General features: G+C 36.4%; 1 protein-coding gene across 1 annotated transcript in view; it reads right to left on the bottom strand.

Annotated features, from left to right (window-relative positions):
* Positions 1 to 15841, bottom strand: part of GREB1 (growth regulating estrogen receptor binding 1) — a 53979-nt gene that overhangs the window by 33622 nt on the left and 4516 nt on the right. Inside the window, exons 3-11 of the mRNA XM_066314788.1 lie at positions 14948 to 15124; positions 8117 to 8299; positions 7687 to 7830; positions 6287 to 6412; positions 4268 to 4390; positions 3273 to 3410; positions 2910 to 3095; positions 2008 to 2358; positions 1199 to 1327 (exon numbers count right to left, since the gene is read on the bottom strand). Coding sequence (XP_066170885.1) covers positions 1199 to 1327; positions 2008 to 2358; positions 2910 to 3095; positions 3273 to 3410; positions 4268 to 4390; positions 6287 to 6412; positions 7687 to 7830; positions 8117 to 8299; positions 14948 to 15124 — 1557 coding nt within the window. The remainder of the gene's footprint in view (positions 1 to 1198; positions 1328 to 2007; positions 2359 to 2909; positions 3096 to 3272; positions 3411 to 4267; positions 4391 to 6286; positions 6413 to 7686; positions 7831 to 8116; positions 8300 to 14947; positions 15125 to 15841) is intronic.

A 15841-nucleotide genomic window follows, 5' to 3' on the forward strand; every position in this document is an offset into this window, starting at 1 on the left:
ATGGATCCATACTGTTCACTAACAAGGATTACAAGAAAGTTGAGAAAAATCTGATAAACTTTTTTAAACTCTAACATCTTTGAGAGACAGAAAGAAAAATAATTTCTAACACAGCCAAAGGAAATACATGAGTTTTGTAACTATACACAATGCTGGAGCAAGCAAGGTGTATTTTATTGAAGTATTGCAATATCTACAAACATACCCATTTCTATAGAGCAGGGGCCCTACTTACAGATGACAGCTTTGCAGAGAGTAATATGCCTGACCCAGGTGTTAGTATTTTCTCAGCAGGCAAAAAGATGTTTGAGCATGTCTGCAGTGAGCTCAGAAAGGCAGGGCCTGTACTGTGAAGAGGAGCCCAGTGAATATAGGTGGCAACTATTTTTAGGATGTTCATTTACTTGTTCTGCTCAAACAATAGCAACAGCAGAGAACTCTATGATCCTCTGTCACTCTCTATGTTCTCTTTGATTTTGAGGACATACTTTGAAGATACTAAGATAAACAATACATAACTACAAGATGATTTAAGGAAAATGAGATTTCCTTAAGCACTACACTCAAAATATCATGACACACTCAGGAGGGTTCTTGTGATACATTTGCCAATGTGATGTGAATGGCGAAGAAGACTGTGACATCCCATTAACAATATGACAAGTATGCTGCATTTACCCTAGTTGTGAGACAGGATTTAAATTCCCACATGGTTTGTTCTATGCCCATATAATCCTGTCAATCGTAATTCTAAGTACGCTCACTTAAAAAATGATCCGGTAACCCTGGCTCTCTGCAATTTTCCTCTCTGTCCCAGGCATCACAATGAAGTTCAAAGTTGAAGGGGCAAATCCTACCTTTCCTAAAATAGCTCTGATCTATCTGGTCTAAATGCTTAGGGTAAAATAATTTAGCCATCCATATGCATATAGACTTACATAATATAAGGATGGATTTGCATTGCTAAGAATAATATGCTCAGCTATTTGCTGGCCTATTTTTATGAAATCAATGGATTTCAGAAACTGACAATTTCAGGAGGAATTTCAAATCAACTGTACTTTCACAACTTTGTCCTGCATTTTTCATGTATTTCTAATAGTGTCTTGTTTCTGCTCCAAAAATGAGCACAGGTATTTTCTCAGCCTTAAAAGTTTCAGGGATTTGGAAAAATGCCTCTTTACAACTTGTTAGGTACCTGGGCAGAGTGTGCTAAAGAAGGACCCCAGAGTTTCCACCTTCCCTGTGACCAGCTGATAGTTAACTTCTTTTTGGTAGTCTGAAGGACTGAGCATGCTCTCAGACAGAACTCTTGCCTGATACTTTCCTAAAAGACAAAAAAAAAAAAAAATCTTTTGAAAACACTTTAAACTAAAGTTAAGAATGTCCTAAATCATAATAAAAATACTTCACAACTAAATGAATACCACACATTAAAAATGGCAGAGATGAGTCTTTTATGTCTCCAAAACAAATATGCACCAGACATATGTAAAATAGATTCATGTTTTACAATTTTCTGTATTTCATTCCCAGTTTGGAAAGTATTTGTTGATATAGGATATAAAAAGACCATATAATATTGAAAGGAATTGCCAGTTATCTTACAATCACAATGAATCTTTGAATGTCCATTCAAATTTATTTAATCATGAGCAGGTTGTTGAAGGGAATGACATTGAAAGATCATCTTTCAGCGGCCAAGGAAAGGTCCTCTGCAGTAATACCCCAGTTGCACAGAACAGGAGAGCTTTATGCACTGTGTATGCTGTAACTCACTATTTTTTTGTTTGTAGCCTTGCTGGTTTGAGATGCTTTGGTGAGAAAATGGGCAGATGGTGGTTTTCTGAAGAGACCCAACTGTGCAGTGTCAGCTTGGGTTCATCAAAGCCCATGACTGGTTGGTCAAAGCTCTGCTTTGTGAGGCAACTTGCTGGAACTCCAACCAAACCTCTCACAGCACTGAACCACTCTGGTTTGCAAGGAGATAGATCCTTGAGATATTACCTGTTATCACAATGCAGGAGTCAATGGCTCGGTTTCTACTGGCACATATGATCACCACATAGTTTGTCTTTATTAATTTTCCTTCAATGAGGAGCTTAAACATTTCTGAGAGCCCTTCTGCCAGGGAGTAGCTGCACTCAATGATGTGGACACTGTCATTGCAGGAGCTGGCTGCCAGCCCTGCCAGCCAGGGCAGCTGGGCTGAAGTCACCGGGGTGATGTGGCTGGGCACCTGGGGAAAGGGCTGGGGAACAGCCTGCTGGTACTGACGGATTTCGGACAGGTGGGATTCCCGCCACGAGCGCATGAAGATTTGCTCCAAATCCTCAATCAAAGGGACCTGGTCTGCAGCTAAAAAAAAAAAAAAACAACAATAAGAGGGAAATGTTATGAAACAAACAAATCAGTTGAGTTAATAAAATTTTATTTTTAAAAAAAAATGCTTCAGATTTCTGCATGCATGACTCTATTGCCTTTAGCAGATGTGAAGCAAATTTTTCATTTTGAAATGCCTTTGCGATACTCAGATAAAGCTGCCCTAATTTGAACATGAGTACCAATAATTAGAAATATTTAAGATGTTAAGTGCTGCCTGTCTTAGCCTAGTACTACTTCTAAACCAGAGACCATCTGCAAGAACAGTGAATTACAGCTCTTTTCCTTTAATTTTCATTGCTGAGGTCCCAGATGATAGCAGAAACGAAATTTTGTATATTTATAATTCAATCTGTCTGGCCTTCAAGACATAGTAACTTCATTTTGTTTCATAACCATGACTGAAATAGTTTAATATCACATTATCAAGGCTCATATTTAGTGCTGTCCTGACCTAATATTCCCCTTCTCATTTGTCTGCATGTAATGTATTCAATGTAGTCTCTCTGGATGTAGAAAAATCTTACCTAGTTGAACAAGGTAGTAGACAGTCAGTAACAGCTGCATTTCCTCAGAAATAGGCTGTATTGTGGATGCACCATATTGTTCATATGCTCTAGATAAAGACTGTGAATTTCTGTAACAGGTGTACAACAAAGGACTCACTATCACATCATTAATGTTCCCACAAAGATATGGGAAGTTTCCATGACCTACAAAATAAATGTATGCACACATCACATAAATTTCATCATTTTCCATATGTGCATTAAACAGTTCTAATAGTCAACTTCTTAAAATGGATACTGTTAGCAATGTTTAAGGGTGGGATATATCTTTACATCTCTTGCAAAAAAAAAAAAAAATAGTGGCCTTGTTGTGGAGTTTACCTTTAAAAATAACTGGTTTTGCTTTACAGATTTTCAGCAAGTTGTCAGGAACTGAGACCGGTTCTCCTGAGCCCACCATTGGAGAGGAGGCAGGTCCCACCAAAGCAGAATGTGGTAAAGATGACAGGCTTCCTCCATCTAAGATTTCAGACATATTATCACTGGAGTTAGGTCTGGTAATGATTTCCTCAAAGAGAAGTCATTCAGCATCAGCTCATATCCACATTTGCTAGCAGGATTAACTGCTTTTTATGGCTTCATCAAACAGCTCATGACCTGTTACTACAAGTCACACCATTATGCTAAGTGTCTTGGAGGACTGATTATGTCACTGCAACACCGGACATCCCACATGAATCTAAAGATTTTGAAATGTTTATAAACAAACAGTTCCAGATGTGAATGCATAAATAGAGAGACTTATGTGGTATCATGTAGTTTGATTACATGTGTAGTTATGATTTGTGAGTTCTGTGTGATATATTTAGTTTCACTCATTCTAAACAGTTTTTATTGCTGTAAGAAGAAAGAAAAAAATAAGATTCAATGTGTTCTCAAGCATAAGTTCTTCATAGTATTTTTAATGTAAAAATAGTACATTAAAAGAAAACATTTGGGGGAAACTGGGTTTATTTCACTGCATGTTGCTCTTGTCTGTATCTAGACTATAAAATCCAAGTGCCAAGAATATTATGACAAGTAATTGAAACAGTGGATGGTACTGTTATTATGGACCTGAGTTATGATACCAATTTTAATATTCCAGAGGTATTTTGGTGTCTAAAAATGTGTTTAACAGGCATCTGTTGGGATTTGACTGGAACCTAAGGAGAGTTAGGCTGAGGGCCTCAAAACCAAATCAATGGAAATAAAGCATCTAGGTAAGCACAGAGAAATCTCTCATGTGAATCTACATGTGTCTTTAAAATAATGCATCCTTCCCCCCATTATTTTCTGAATAATGAAACAAAATCATTACTTGGGGTATAGCTTACCATTTTTAATTCTGTTTGGAGCCTGTGGATTGAGCTGCAAGTTCCAAGTTTCAGTGGATGATGGAGATTCTGGTGACCAACCTTTATGGCGCTTTTTTGGAGGTCCTGAATTTGTTAATGTGCCTGAATGTTTCAGAGAAATATTAGAATAAAATGCATACAGGTTTGTTCATGGTAATTCAATATGTTTTGATAGACTGAATGTATTCAATGAGTATTGTAGCAGAAAAGGTCAAGTTTATGAACACAATAATTTTGTGTGATTTATTTTACTTTGTTGTGTGCTGCTTAAATTTCTTGGAAATTTCTGGTGCAGAGAACTCTTAATTATCCAGATTTTCCTTATCTTATACGAATGCTTTCTCTCTAGTAAGAAAAATACAGTATAAGTACAGTAAGAGACATACTAAGAATCCTTAAAAGTATTAATAACTAGAAGTCAAGACTGTGGGCATTTTGGTCCTTTTTATTTCCAAACACAAGACACAGTGTTACGTGTAACTTATCGAAAAATAATATTCCTAAGGGTTTCAGAGTAATGGTAATAAACATCTGAGTTCTTTTCAACAATTTCCCCATTTACAAGATTTTTGCTACTTCTTGCTGATTCCATCTTTGGTTTTATGTTATTCCATATCAAATCCTATCAAGCTACTTCTACACCTTCTTCCTACTTATGTATAGCTTCAGGGTTTTTTAAGTAAAAACAACTTTCTCACAGTTTCTCTAGGAGATCCTGATGACTAATTTCTTTACTTTTCTTTCATCATTTTCTTCAGTCTCCTTGTGCACTCCTGCAAACTCCTAGAAAGATGAGGTTCCACTAACATCAAGTATTTCTAATTGTTGTGAGTCAGTGGTCCTCTGGGAACTGCGCAGAAAGTTGCAGGATTGAGCTATTTCTGTTTCTGGATATGACTGCACAGAGGTTGTAACACTGCTTCACCCTGCCAAGGCTGTGTCTCCTGGCAGAATAGTTAGTCCCACATAAAATGCAAGGCAACGTAAGAACTTCATGTAAAAAAAGTGTGGGTTTAATTTTGAAAAATTTATTAAAATTTAAGATAAACCCGAGGTATTCAGATCTAGAAGAATGTTCTCTGGCCGACCCTCACACAGATTTCCAGAGACTTTATCCCTTACATTTTACCACGTGAGGGCAGCCTTCGGCCATTTGTGCTGCTCATCCTCTCACTTGGTTTCCTGGCACAGCGTTGGGACAAAGTCACAGGATACTTAGAGCAATACAAAGGATTTTTTATTTGACAGTGCTGTGCTCTTTCCTGCAGATATGTTGATATGTGAAATTAATCCTCCTGAAATGAATTAGCAATAATGTGCTGCTGCATTGAAAAAGGAGATTAAGAGCCCAAATGGGCAGAGAAGGAGAATTTGTGATGCCAGCAGGGAAACTTGGGAAGGCTTATCCTAAAATAGAGCTACAGTTTGTTTCTAGCCATAATGAAAACTAATTTTGTTTTTAAACAAGCCAGTGACATAGTTTGTGACAGAAAACAATTAACAAAAATCATGATAATAATACTACAGTGAGGACAGTTTCTTGAATTCAGAGCCAGTTGCCAAAGTCCAGCTCTCCATCCCAAGGCAAACTGCAACTGCTCAATGGGAACTGTAATAGGAATCATCCTATGAGTGATTACTTATAAATATTTCTTAATTCCTTTCATAAAATATGTTGGTGAAATCGACGCAAACTGACACACTCTTTAAGAACTTGGTTTCAGAATCTAGTCTCTGTCTCTATTAAATGAATGAACTATAAATATAAGGAAAAAATCTGGTTAATATTATGAACTGTAACAAAACTGTGCCTGAAAACATATAAATTTTTTTTTTCCTCGAAATTGATACAGAAAACTGAATTGTGGTCAGAAAGGACTTGGAAGGGAATGGCAATTTCTATTCATTCAGGAAATTACAATCATTATATAATGTGTTCAATGCTTCTGGTATATGCATAGAGTTTAGGGTTATTAAACAACAAATCTATACAAATACCTAACACTGAAGGTCTTGTCAGAGTAGACAGGTTATTTTTCATCAACTGCTGTTTAGGTGATTCCTTGCCATTATAAACTGTTGAGCTGAATGTGGCTGTTGAAGGGATGTGATCTACGGCTGCAGCTGACAAGAAAAAAAACAAACCAAAATATTTACATTAAACATTTCTAGGTCAAGATCCTCAGTTGATATAACAAACCAATCATTTCATCATTTACTTTAATAGAGCCATTGGGATCTGCTCAAGAGCGAATACAATGCTGAATAAAACAATCCATTTCTGACCTCCTACTCCCAATCAAGTGCCTGGGCAAAATCTAATTCTTCAATTAAATGCATATGTCAGAAGCTGTAGCTTCTTTGCATGACCCTAGCTCTTACATAAAGCTTACTCAAGAACCAGGAAAAAGAGAGATGTTTAAAATTTACTAAGCCTCTATCCCAGTCTTTCTCTGAGATTTTTTTAACTATACTGCATTAAAAATAAAAAAAGGTAAGTGTTCTCAAGTCTAATATGCTTGTAATTAATGTAGCTCTTTTGTAACGTCTGAGAAAAAATAAAAAGGGAATCTGTTAACATAAAGAGACTGATGATTTGTTATGGAAGGGCACCAGTATTCCAGATCACGACTGTTTAACAGGCTTCTATCTCACACAGAGAATAGAATATAACCACCACAGATGTGCTTCAGCTCCCCTGTGTAAAAACCTAGGAAAAACCTGTAATAGTCACAAGACACTAAAGAGCTGTTTTCATTATGAAGAAACTCAGAGAGATCACTCTAGCCTCTATGATCTATCACCTTTCATTTATGTCAAATTAATGGAAAAGTAAAGGTCTCAGAAAAAAATTAATATAAAGAAAGTTACAGATACTGACCATTAGTTTGTTTTTTAATATTAAAGTCACTTTTTTAGCAGAAGAAAGAATTCACTAGCTTTTAAGCCAATGCCCATATAATGTCTGTTTTGAAAAGGATTCTGTTCATAGCATAAAATAGGCTGGATCAGACAAAAAAAAGCTAAAATTACACTGGATCCTGTAACAGTTGTCATCTGTGACCTGACAAGTGACAGCTGGAAAAACACTTTAGAAATAAGGGCTTCCTAAAACATTTTGGTTTGGTTCAACTGTGAGCAAGCTGCAGAATCCTATTTACTATTTGCTGGCCTTTTATACCTAAACCTAACATGGGAAAACAGACAGCGAGAAGCCTTCAAAGTATAATTGCTTTCTTTGTTTGTAACAGATCTCTTAATTCCATTCAACTTGTTTTATTAGGCAATGTGCTTACTTGTTTGTTTGCCTTTGCTTTCACACAAGTACACCCAAATACACAAGCACACAAGAGTTAAGTGGAAGTGGAACTCCAGTGTGTTTTCCTTCTGAGAGGTACCTGTTTGCTGAGTCCCAGCTGGAGCACTGGGATTTGCAGGTGGGAGAGGCTCGCTGGAAGTGCTTCCTGAGAGACCTGAACTTTCTGGCAATTGGAACAAGGTGCTTGAGCAGGTACTGGTTGAAGACTGCCGGCCTCTGAACTCTTAACAAAAATAACAAAAAAAGAAAAAAGAACCTTCTTTGCCTGATAATTTCACACATGAATTGCTTAGAAGTTACAGTACTTGGAATGAAGGAACCAATGTCTTCAGACATGCCAGGCTCATATCAGGTCAGACAATGGCTTTTACAGCTGCTCTAGCAGTCACCTGGCTTTAAAGAGTCTTTCAAATGATCTCTCCTAGGCTTTACACAGACGCCAGTCCCCATGATAGCTAAGCTTGGATGATGAAAACCAGAGCTCGAGGAAGACAGCTTCATTATCTTACCTGCCCCTTTCCAGCAGATTACAGATCCTTTGGTCAGAGCTCCCTGTGCATTCCTGACCAGATAATACTTTAAGTGTTTCTGTTTCTTGGGCTGAGTGGTCAGTTTAAGATTAATGTGATTTGAGAATTCTGTAAAGTAGCAGAAACCCTTCTTGCCACAGCCAACACAATTGCCAGAGAAGCCTGATAAAATAAACAATACACATAATCCAGTGAGATAGGTGGGTCACTATTAATAACATTCAAACATGACTCTTTCCAGAGAAAAGCTGTATTTATGTGTTGGGGTTTTGGTTGGTTTTTTTCCACAGACTTTTTATTAACGTTTTCCTCAAAAAAAGCATTTGCACTTTGTACAGAAAGTGTATTGCACTTCAGATAACAGACTGCAAAAACACAGCCCCACATTTGAAAAACAAATAAAATGGGCCGTATTTTTAATTTTCTCCAATAGAAAAAGGTCACAATTCCTATTTATTACCTACCTGTGAAAAGTTTCTGACTGAAGAGCACAAAGTCAATTGCTTAACCCCAGCCCTATTCAGCACCACAGCACATACATGCTTCACTTCTCTTTCAGTTTCCATTGGCATATCATTCAATTTCACTGAATTTCATTTCACTCAATTCAATGAAACATGCAATTAAGTCTCAAGAAATTACCCATATTTAACCTATTCTATTTAAATAGATCTAAACATATTTAAGTACCAAGTTCCTACTACGGATGCATTTTAGAGAGGAGAAAATACTAAAGCATTCCTGAGGTATTAATTTAAAATAGCTTTGTCAAATTATGGCTGGACTGTGTCAGCACTTCACAGCAGTTGAAACTATTTATGATTACAGGAACAAAGTGTCTGCAACTTTATAGACACAACAGAGACATAGTCCTTCCCCATAAAGCTTTTTGTACTCAGGCTTGATGAGGCATTTGCAGTGATACTGCCATTTCCTCTCACTCTGGGTGCACAGCTTCAGCCTCAACAAGGGGGCTCATGGTGCTGATGACATTAGCATCGTAAATAAAGCTGCTCACACAGCTGCCCCAAGTTTCTTCCTTTATTTTTGGCCATTTTACAAAATATTTCCTAAGAGATTTTCATCTTCCATCAGACAATTGCAACTATTAGAAAATACTTTTTTTTTTTATTATCATTCTATACAGATAAATTAAAATATAATATTGCCCATGGACATTTTCTCTCTGTTCCCTATGCCTGACCTGAAGTATGATCTTTTCTTTAATTTTAATCATATGTAATGTACATTTTTATGTGTAATGACAGGAATTGAAATGAAGAGGGTCTATTCGGTGAATTGAAACATGGTAAAAAAAAAGGAAATATATTAAAAATAAGGTGGACAATACCATTGAATATAAAAAACTGGAATAAAGGATCAATAATATGGTAAATGAAATTAAGAGCCATTTATGAAATTTATTATTTCAATCATGTATCTCAAACAAATTAAATTTATAAACTAATGGTCAATATTTTTTTCTTTCTGTAAAGTACAAGCACTAAAACATAATGTTCTGTAAACACCTGTTACTTGGTTTTCAACCTGAGCAGTTTTATTAGTTTTCAAAGGGTTCAGAAGAATTTACTAAAAACTAAAGTTGATGTGGAAATTGGTCTGGTATCCATGGGAACAAGTGGCTAACAGCCATTGAAAGTTGCCTATTATCTCTCTGATCCTAGTCAGTGGGATGATAAAAGTCATTGTGACTCATAAAATCAGGACAAGTCATGACTCTGCAGAATCCTCTGTGTTATATCAGTCAGCACAAAAGCATCTGTCTAACATCACAGAGCCTTGAGTAGCTGCAATAAAAGCAACAACAAAAGGAAGCAAAATTAGAACGGATGTGGCAAAGGCTGTAGAGTTTGCATGCATTTTATGCTGATTAAGAAATCATCAAAAATGCTATTGCTAGTAAAAGAAAATTTCCCATATATTTGGCAGCACACAGAGCATCACAGCAGCAGCACTGCAATTTCTGCCTGGTTGCCACTTACAAGACCACATATGTATTCAGATTTACTCTTTGTTTTTTTTTCAAAAGTACACTTTTCAGGTTTTATCATTTTGCTGGGATTGTCTTGACAAAGCACCTTGACAAAACCAAATGCTGAAGTATTTGCTCAATCCATGTTGGGCAGTAGACACAAAATCTTGTCATTTGGACTTCAGATTTTCAGATCACTTTTGTAAAGCACATCTGTCCAAACCAGATTTAGCGATAATTTCTACCTGAACAAAACCTTTTTCCCTAATCACCTATTCTTAACTCTGCAGCATCTATTGGAAAATTAGTTTGCATCCTATTATAGCATGCAAGTGAGGCCTAGTAAACAGATCTAAACAGATTTAAATTATCCACTTGTTTTGAAAAGCCCTTGGAGGACATTTTATAAGTTTATTTTTTAATTTTCCTTTAAGTCAAATCATCACCTTTCACCTCAAGTTTCTCCTGCCCCTTCTGAATGAGACTCAGTCCTTTCTTGCAAGCTCCTGCCAACACCCTTTTCCATCCCATTCCCTCTGACTGACACTCTTTGGTGACAGCCATTGCTTCATTAATGCAGCTCAACCCTGACACCACAGACAGAACACAGCATGCTCTTATAGTTCCAGTGCAGTAAAATGCTGTTCAGTCATTTCTCATTGCAGGGCTCTGCCACCCCTGCTCAGAACATTTTATGTGGCAAATTGAGTAACACTGAGAACCCAAACCTTTCATCATCCTCCTACAAATGTCCTGCTCATCTATGACCCAAGGCAGCAGCTGATAGAGGGGCCAGCTTGTTTCATAAACAAGCTGCATTAAATATTCTTCCATACATTATAGAGAGGACAAAGGTCAGGGGACTTGGGGCAGCCATAAGGTGACTCAATATATCTATGTCATGGGATAGATTTCACAAGAGAATTAGAAATCAATGCCTGGGGTTTAGGGGCTAAAAGCCTTTCACCTTTCGGTCATTGGTTCATACTAAACTCAGCTCAGTTGTGACTAAAGGCTGCTTCCCTCTGAAGTTTGTTTAATCAGAAGGTGTTTGATTGTATCTGTGATTTATCATATGCATTTGCTTGAATTTGCTCACAGCACAATGATCAATTGTCCATAATTTAAAAAGCTCTTCCACAGCAGGGACCTTGAGCTCTGAAGAAAGACCTTGGACCGAAAGGTTATGAAACCTGACCTACGTTCTCACTGATAAAATGGTTCTTTTGGATCTACAGAGAGCTTCTGGTAGGGATAAAGAGAGGAGTTGAGAATGAAAGGACATCCACTTGATATTGCATAATCAAATCTTTCATAAATTGACAGAAAATTTTCTTCTTGTTTCTCTTTTAAATGAGAAACAGGCTTTTAATTACCACTAATATTTTGGTGGAAAGTTTGCAGCTTCCTTAAACAAAGAATGATTATATTCTCAAGTTTTCACCACAAGTATTTCTTCTTTTCAGTTCTACTCACAGAAAAAGGCACACAAACACTGACAATGCTCCATGGTTTTCCCACTTACTCAGTACCACTCCATTTGAAGACTGAAGTCCTATGTTCAAAAAATGAATAAAATCAATATGGTCAAGCTGGAGAGTTCCATTGTATGGAAACTCAGTACTGTTACAAAAGCCCAACAGATCATTGCATATTTATAAGAAGCAGCCACAGTATTTTATGCCACAATGTTTCATCTTACATACAGCTTACAATGCAAGCAAACTAATCTCTTCCTCTGTCATTCTGACCTCAGTGACCCACTGGAAAAAAAAAAAAAAGGATTTCTTGTTCCCTGCTAGGAAAATAGGCAGCTATTTGGTCTTTTGGAAAATGATGGGTGAATAGCTGCTTTGTTTATCATGAGAGACTCCCCTGAAGAGTGAGAACTAGGGGAAAAAAAAAAAAAAAAGAGGAAAAAAACCCTTTGGAGTGATACACGTTTACTGCTTTAATTAGGAAACAATAAATATCTCACTATCACAGATTACTTCCTCCACCTAAGCATTCCTTTAGACTGCATAAAACCCAAGAAACACCTTCCTAAAGACAAAAAACTGAAACTGTTTTGCAAAGCAGTTAAACCTGTGATCTAATATGATTAACAGAATGAGATGAGGAACATGCCTACAGACAAAAATTTAGTCTTTTCCAGAAACTGTTGAGGTTTTCTTCCTATGGAATAACACATCAATTGTAAAAACTAAAAACAAAACTACCTCCAACAGAAATGACTTTCAAATCACAAGCACATCTGCCTTGATGGTAGAACAACTTGGTAACATTATCAATAAAATGGCACATGCCCCAGAGGAATATCAGCAGCCCCAAATGAGAACATGATCATAAGTCAAAATCTGGCCCTGAAATTACTGAGATATTTCCTGCTTTCTTCTGGTCTTTATGTACAATCCACAGGCAGCCTCACAAACATATGCAGCAGCAGACCATAAGAAATCAGGAAAATATTGGGTGACTCATTGGTGTCTTCTCTCTTTAAATAAACTCTTTTGAAAAAAATTCAATAGTACTGAGTAACAGCTGCCCTACAAAAATACTGTATATTAAGAGGAGAACGAGTGGAATTAGGCAAAATAAAAAACCCAGTGAGGCTGAAGGGTTACAAATCCTGTGTCTGTATCAGCAGCAAACCTTACTAAAAGTAAGGATATGCTCTCCTGAGAGTTAATTTCAATTAAAAATTAATCCAATTCAATTTCCCTCTAAATTTACAAAGGTTTGAAGGGACCAGTTTCCATGCTGTTTCAAAAGGCCAACGTCTTTGACAGAGTACTGTCTAAACTCAGAATACCAAAAATAAGGCTTCTGTGCTGTCTTGAAAAGCAAGACACTAAATAGTTTCCTTTCTTCATATGATGTGTTTTCAATTTAAATCTACTTCCAGACAGAGATCACTGTGCTACATTAACAGATTATTTAGAGCAATGATGGTTCTGGTTTTTATCCCACTGCGTGTCCAAAACCACGAGACTACTCATGTCAGCTTCTAATTTTACTTCCCCTGATTTGAGTTGCACTGGTATATGAAAACCTGAATCAAACAATCATTTATATCCACAGTATGGTCTATTCCACAAAATGTACACTATCCTCATGTTAGTATTATGTTATTTATTAAATTATGTATTGTGATATGTAATTTTTTTCATTACATTAGGGACCAGGAACATTATTTTTATCTTTATCCAAATGAAGACTTTGGATCTTAAAGTATGTAAGTTCTTTTATACTTGAGCTTATTGTAGAATACATAAAAGTCATACTACAGAGTTACTACAATTCTCTGCAGAAGAAAGTGGTTCATTGGGGTTTAGTGTGTAACAGTCAAAAATAAGCATTTAAATGGTTTCAGGAAACTAAAATGTATTAAATAAGCAAACTGAGGATGCAAGTAGCATAAAACCCTCCCAATTACGTTCCTGTTGCCTTTTTCTGTTCTTGTTTAGCACACAATTAACAAATACACTACTTCCTCTCTGCTAACAGCCTAAGGAGCTTAAGCTGTTAATAGTGCTAGCGCTGAATGACTTGAGTGGTACAACATTCCTGTCTTTATCTTTAAAATGACAACACGTGGTTGATTTACAGCCCTCCTAATTCTTTTACAATCGCTGGTCAAATGCACTGTGACCAATCCAACTCTACAAGATCACATAGGAAAAGAAATTACTGTACATAGAATCACATTATGCACCTTCACACTCCACTGTCAACCCAAATGCCTTGAAGAACTGCTCCAACTGAGATAACAATTGAGTTCATGTCATATCCCTCAGTGTTCGTGAAATAAATCTCTTAAAATTCTTGGGAAATGTTTCCCTTTTGTTATTCAAAGCTCAGACTGGTGCACAAATATATGATGCATCATTTTTTTGGTAACTATGAAAACAATATATACGAACCTAGAAGTGTCTGATTGCAAAATTAATTCCCCCTCCAATTATGCACCACTTTCCGCAATACAAAAATTATTCCATTTTAATATTAATATTAAATTTAATATATAACATTAATATTCATATAATTAATTCACACGGTTTCAGATATTCCTTATTTGGCTTGTTTTAGATGAAGTTAATGACAATCAGAAAGACTAAAATAAAAATGGATAGAAGGACCTATTCTTATGACAGAAGTTAAACTTTTAAGTAGATTAAACACAATAAATTCAAATACCCTCCAAAGAGTATTTTTCAAACACACAGTATTTTTCAAACTGATTACACATATAGGAAAAATTACATCTTATAATCACTCATATTTATTTATATTGCAATGATAGCAAAAAGTCATAGGTTAGGATCCAGAACCCAGGCTATTGTTCAAACAGTGGAGAATGTTAGCCCTATCTCAATTGAAATCAATTTGAAATGGTCATCATTTTTTGTAATCTAAACTATCATTAAACGGTTTACATGTATATAAGAGCCTGAAATTTCCATTTGACAGGCCTACAGTCTGTACACATCTGTATTTGGAAAGCTAAAATAGACACAGACAGCAGTTCAACCAGTCCAGTTACCAGATGTGCAGATCCAGCAACTAGGATATTCACCAGTCAAATAATGACTTTAGCCATGGACTAATGGACAGAAGGTGATGAAGCATCTCTAATGAAGTGGCTCACTCTGTATCTTTCCAAAGCAAACACAAAGCTCTGACTTGTTAGCTTCTTGTGCATGACCTGTGAGCATTACTGTAGATGTGGAACAGAAATAAAATCTGCTGAACTCAAAAAACAATTATCTATTAATGGAAGCCACAGAAAAATCCACTTACTGCAGGCAGACACTTACCCAAGAGGGCATTGCGCCCATTGTCATCTGGCAGGAATCTTTTATCCACAGCACACACTAACAGGTGATCAGGTAAATTTGGTGACTTTGCACCAACAAGTAAAAATCCAGATGGCACCTCAATATGTTCATTAGAAATTGAAACCAGTCTCAAATCTTTACCAGCCTGGCAGAAACCTAGGAAAAATCAATTCAATTTATTTTAAGTTGACAAGATGGTTTTGTTTTCTATTCACAATTGTCTTCATTAAAGGATTTCTTATATTTTTAATGAAAAAAAGTCATACATTCTAAGATCAAGGGCATACTAAAGATAATTTTCTTCCCTGCATTTTGGTCAGCCATAAATAAAAACAAACAAAAGTTTGAAAATGTACAATGTAGTTTCTCTTGGTGGTAGTTTGTAACCTACATATTTGCGGGATTCATCACTATCATCATAATTTAGGTCAGACATTCAAAAAGGGAGAAAACAGTTCTCAAAATCTGGTGAATTTCACCAGCTTTTCCTGGATTTTCAAATATTTTTTACAGCTTCATAGAATAAGATACACTTTAAACAGAGTAGTGATTAAGCAATAAGAATTATCACACTAATTTTAGAAAATGCCATGCCTGCCAACTCCACATTTTAAAGGCTGTGTTGCCTAAGAGAACAGAAGTTCTGTCCTTGTGCCAGGCATTCCAGCACAAATTCTTATCTGACACTGAACAAAGACCCTGTCAGACAGAAGAGCAGCTGAGAGCAATCCAGCTTTATCTGGCAGGTAATGAACACTGACATTTTTAGGATTTCTATATCATATAGATTATCTCATTCTGACAAATTATAGGGGAAATAGCCCCAATTCTACCCTTTTCAGTAGGGCAAATGCTTCTGACAGCACAGTTTGC

The sequence above is a fragment of the Sylvia atricapilla genome, chromosome 3, assembly GCF_009819655.1.
Source record: "Sylvia atricapilla isolate bSylAtr1 chromosome 3, bSylAtr1.pri, whole genome shotgun sequence".
NCBI classification, from domain to species: domain Eukaryota; kingdom Metazoa; phylum Chordata; class Aves; order Passeriformes; family Sylviidae; genus Sylvia; species Sylvia atricapilla.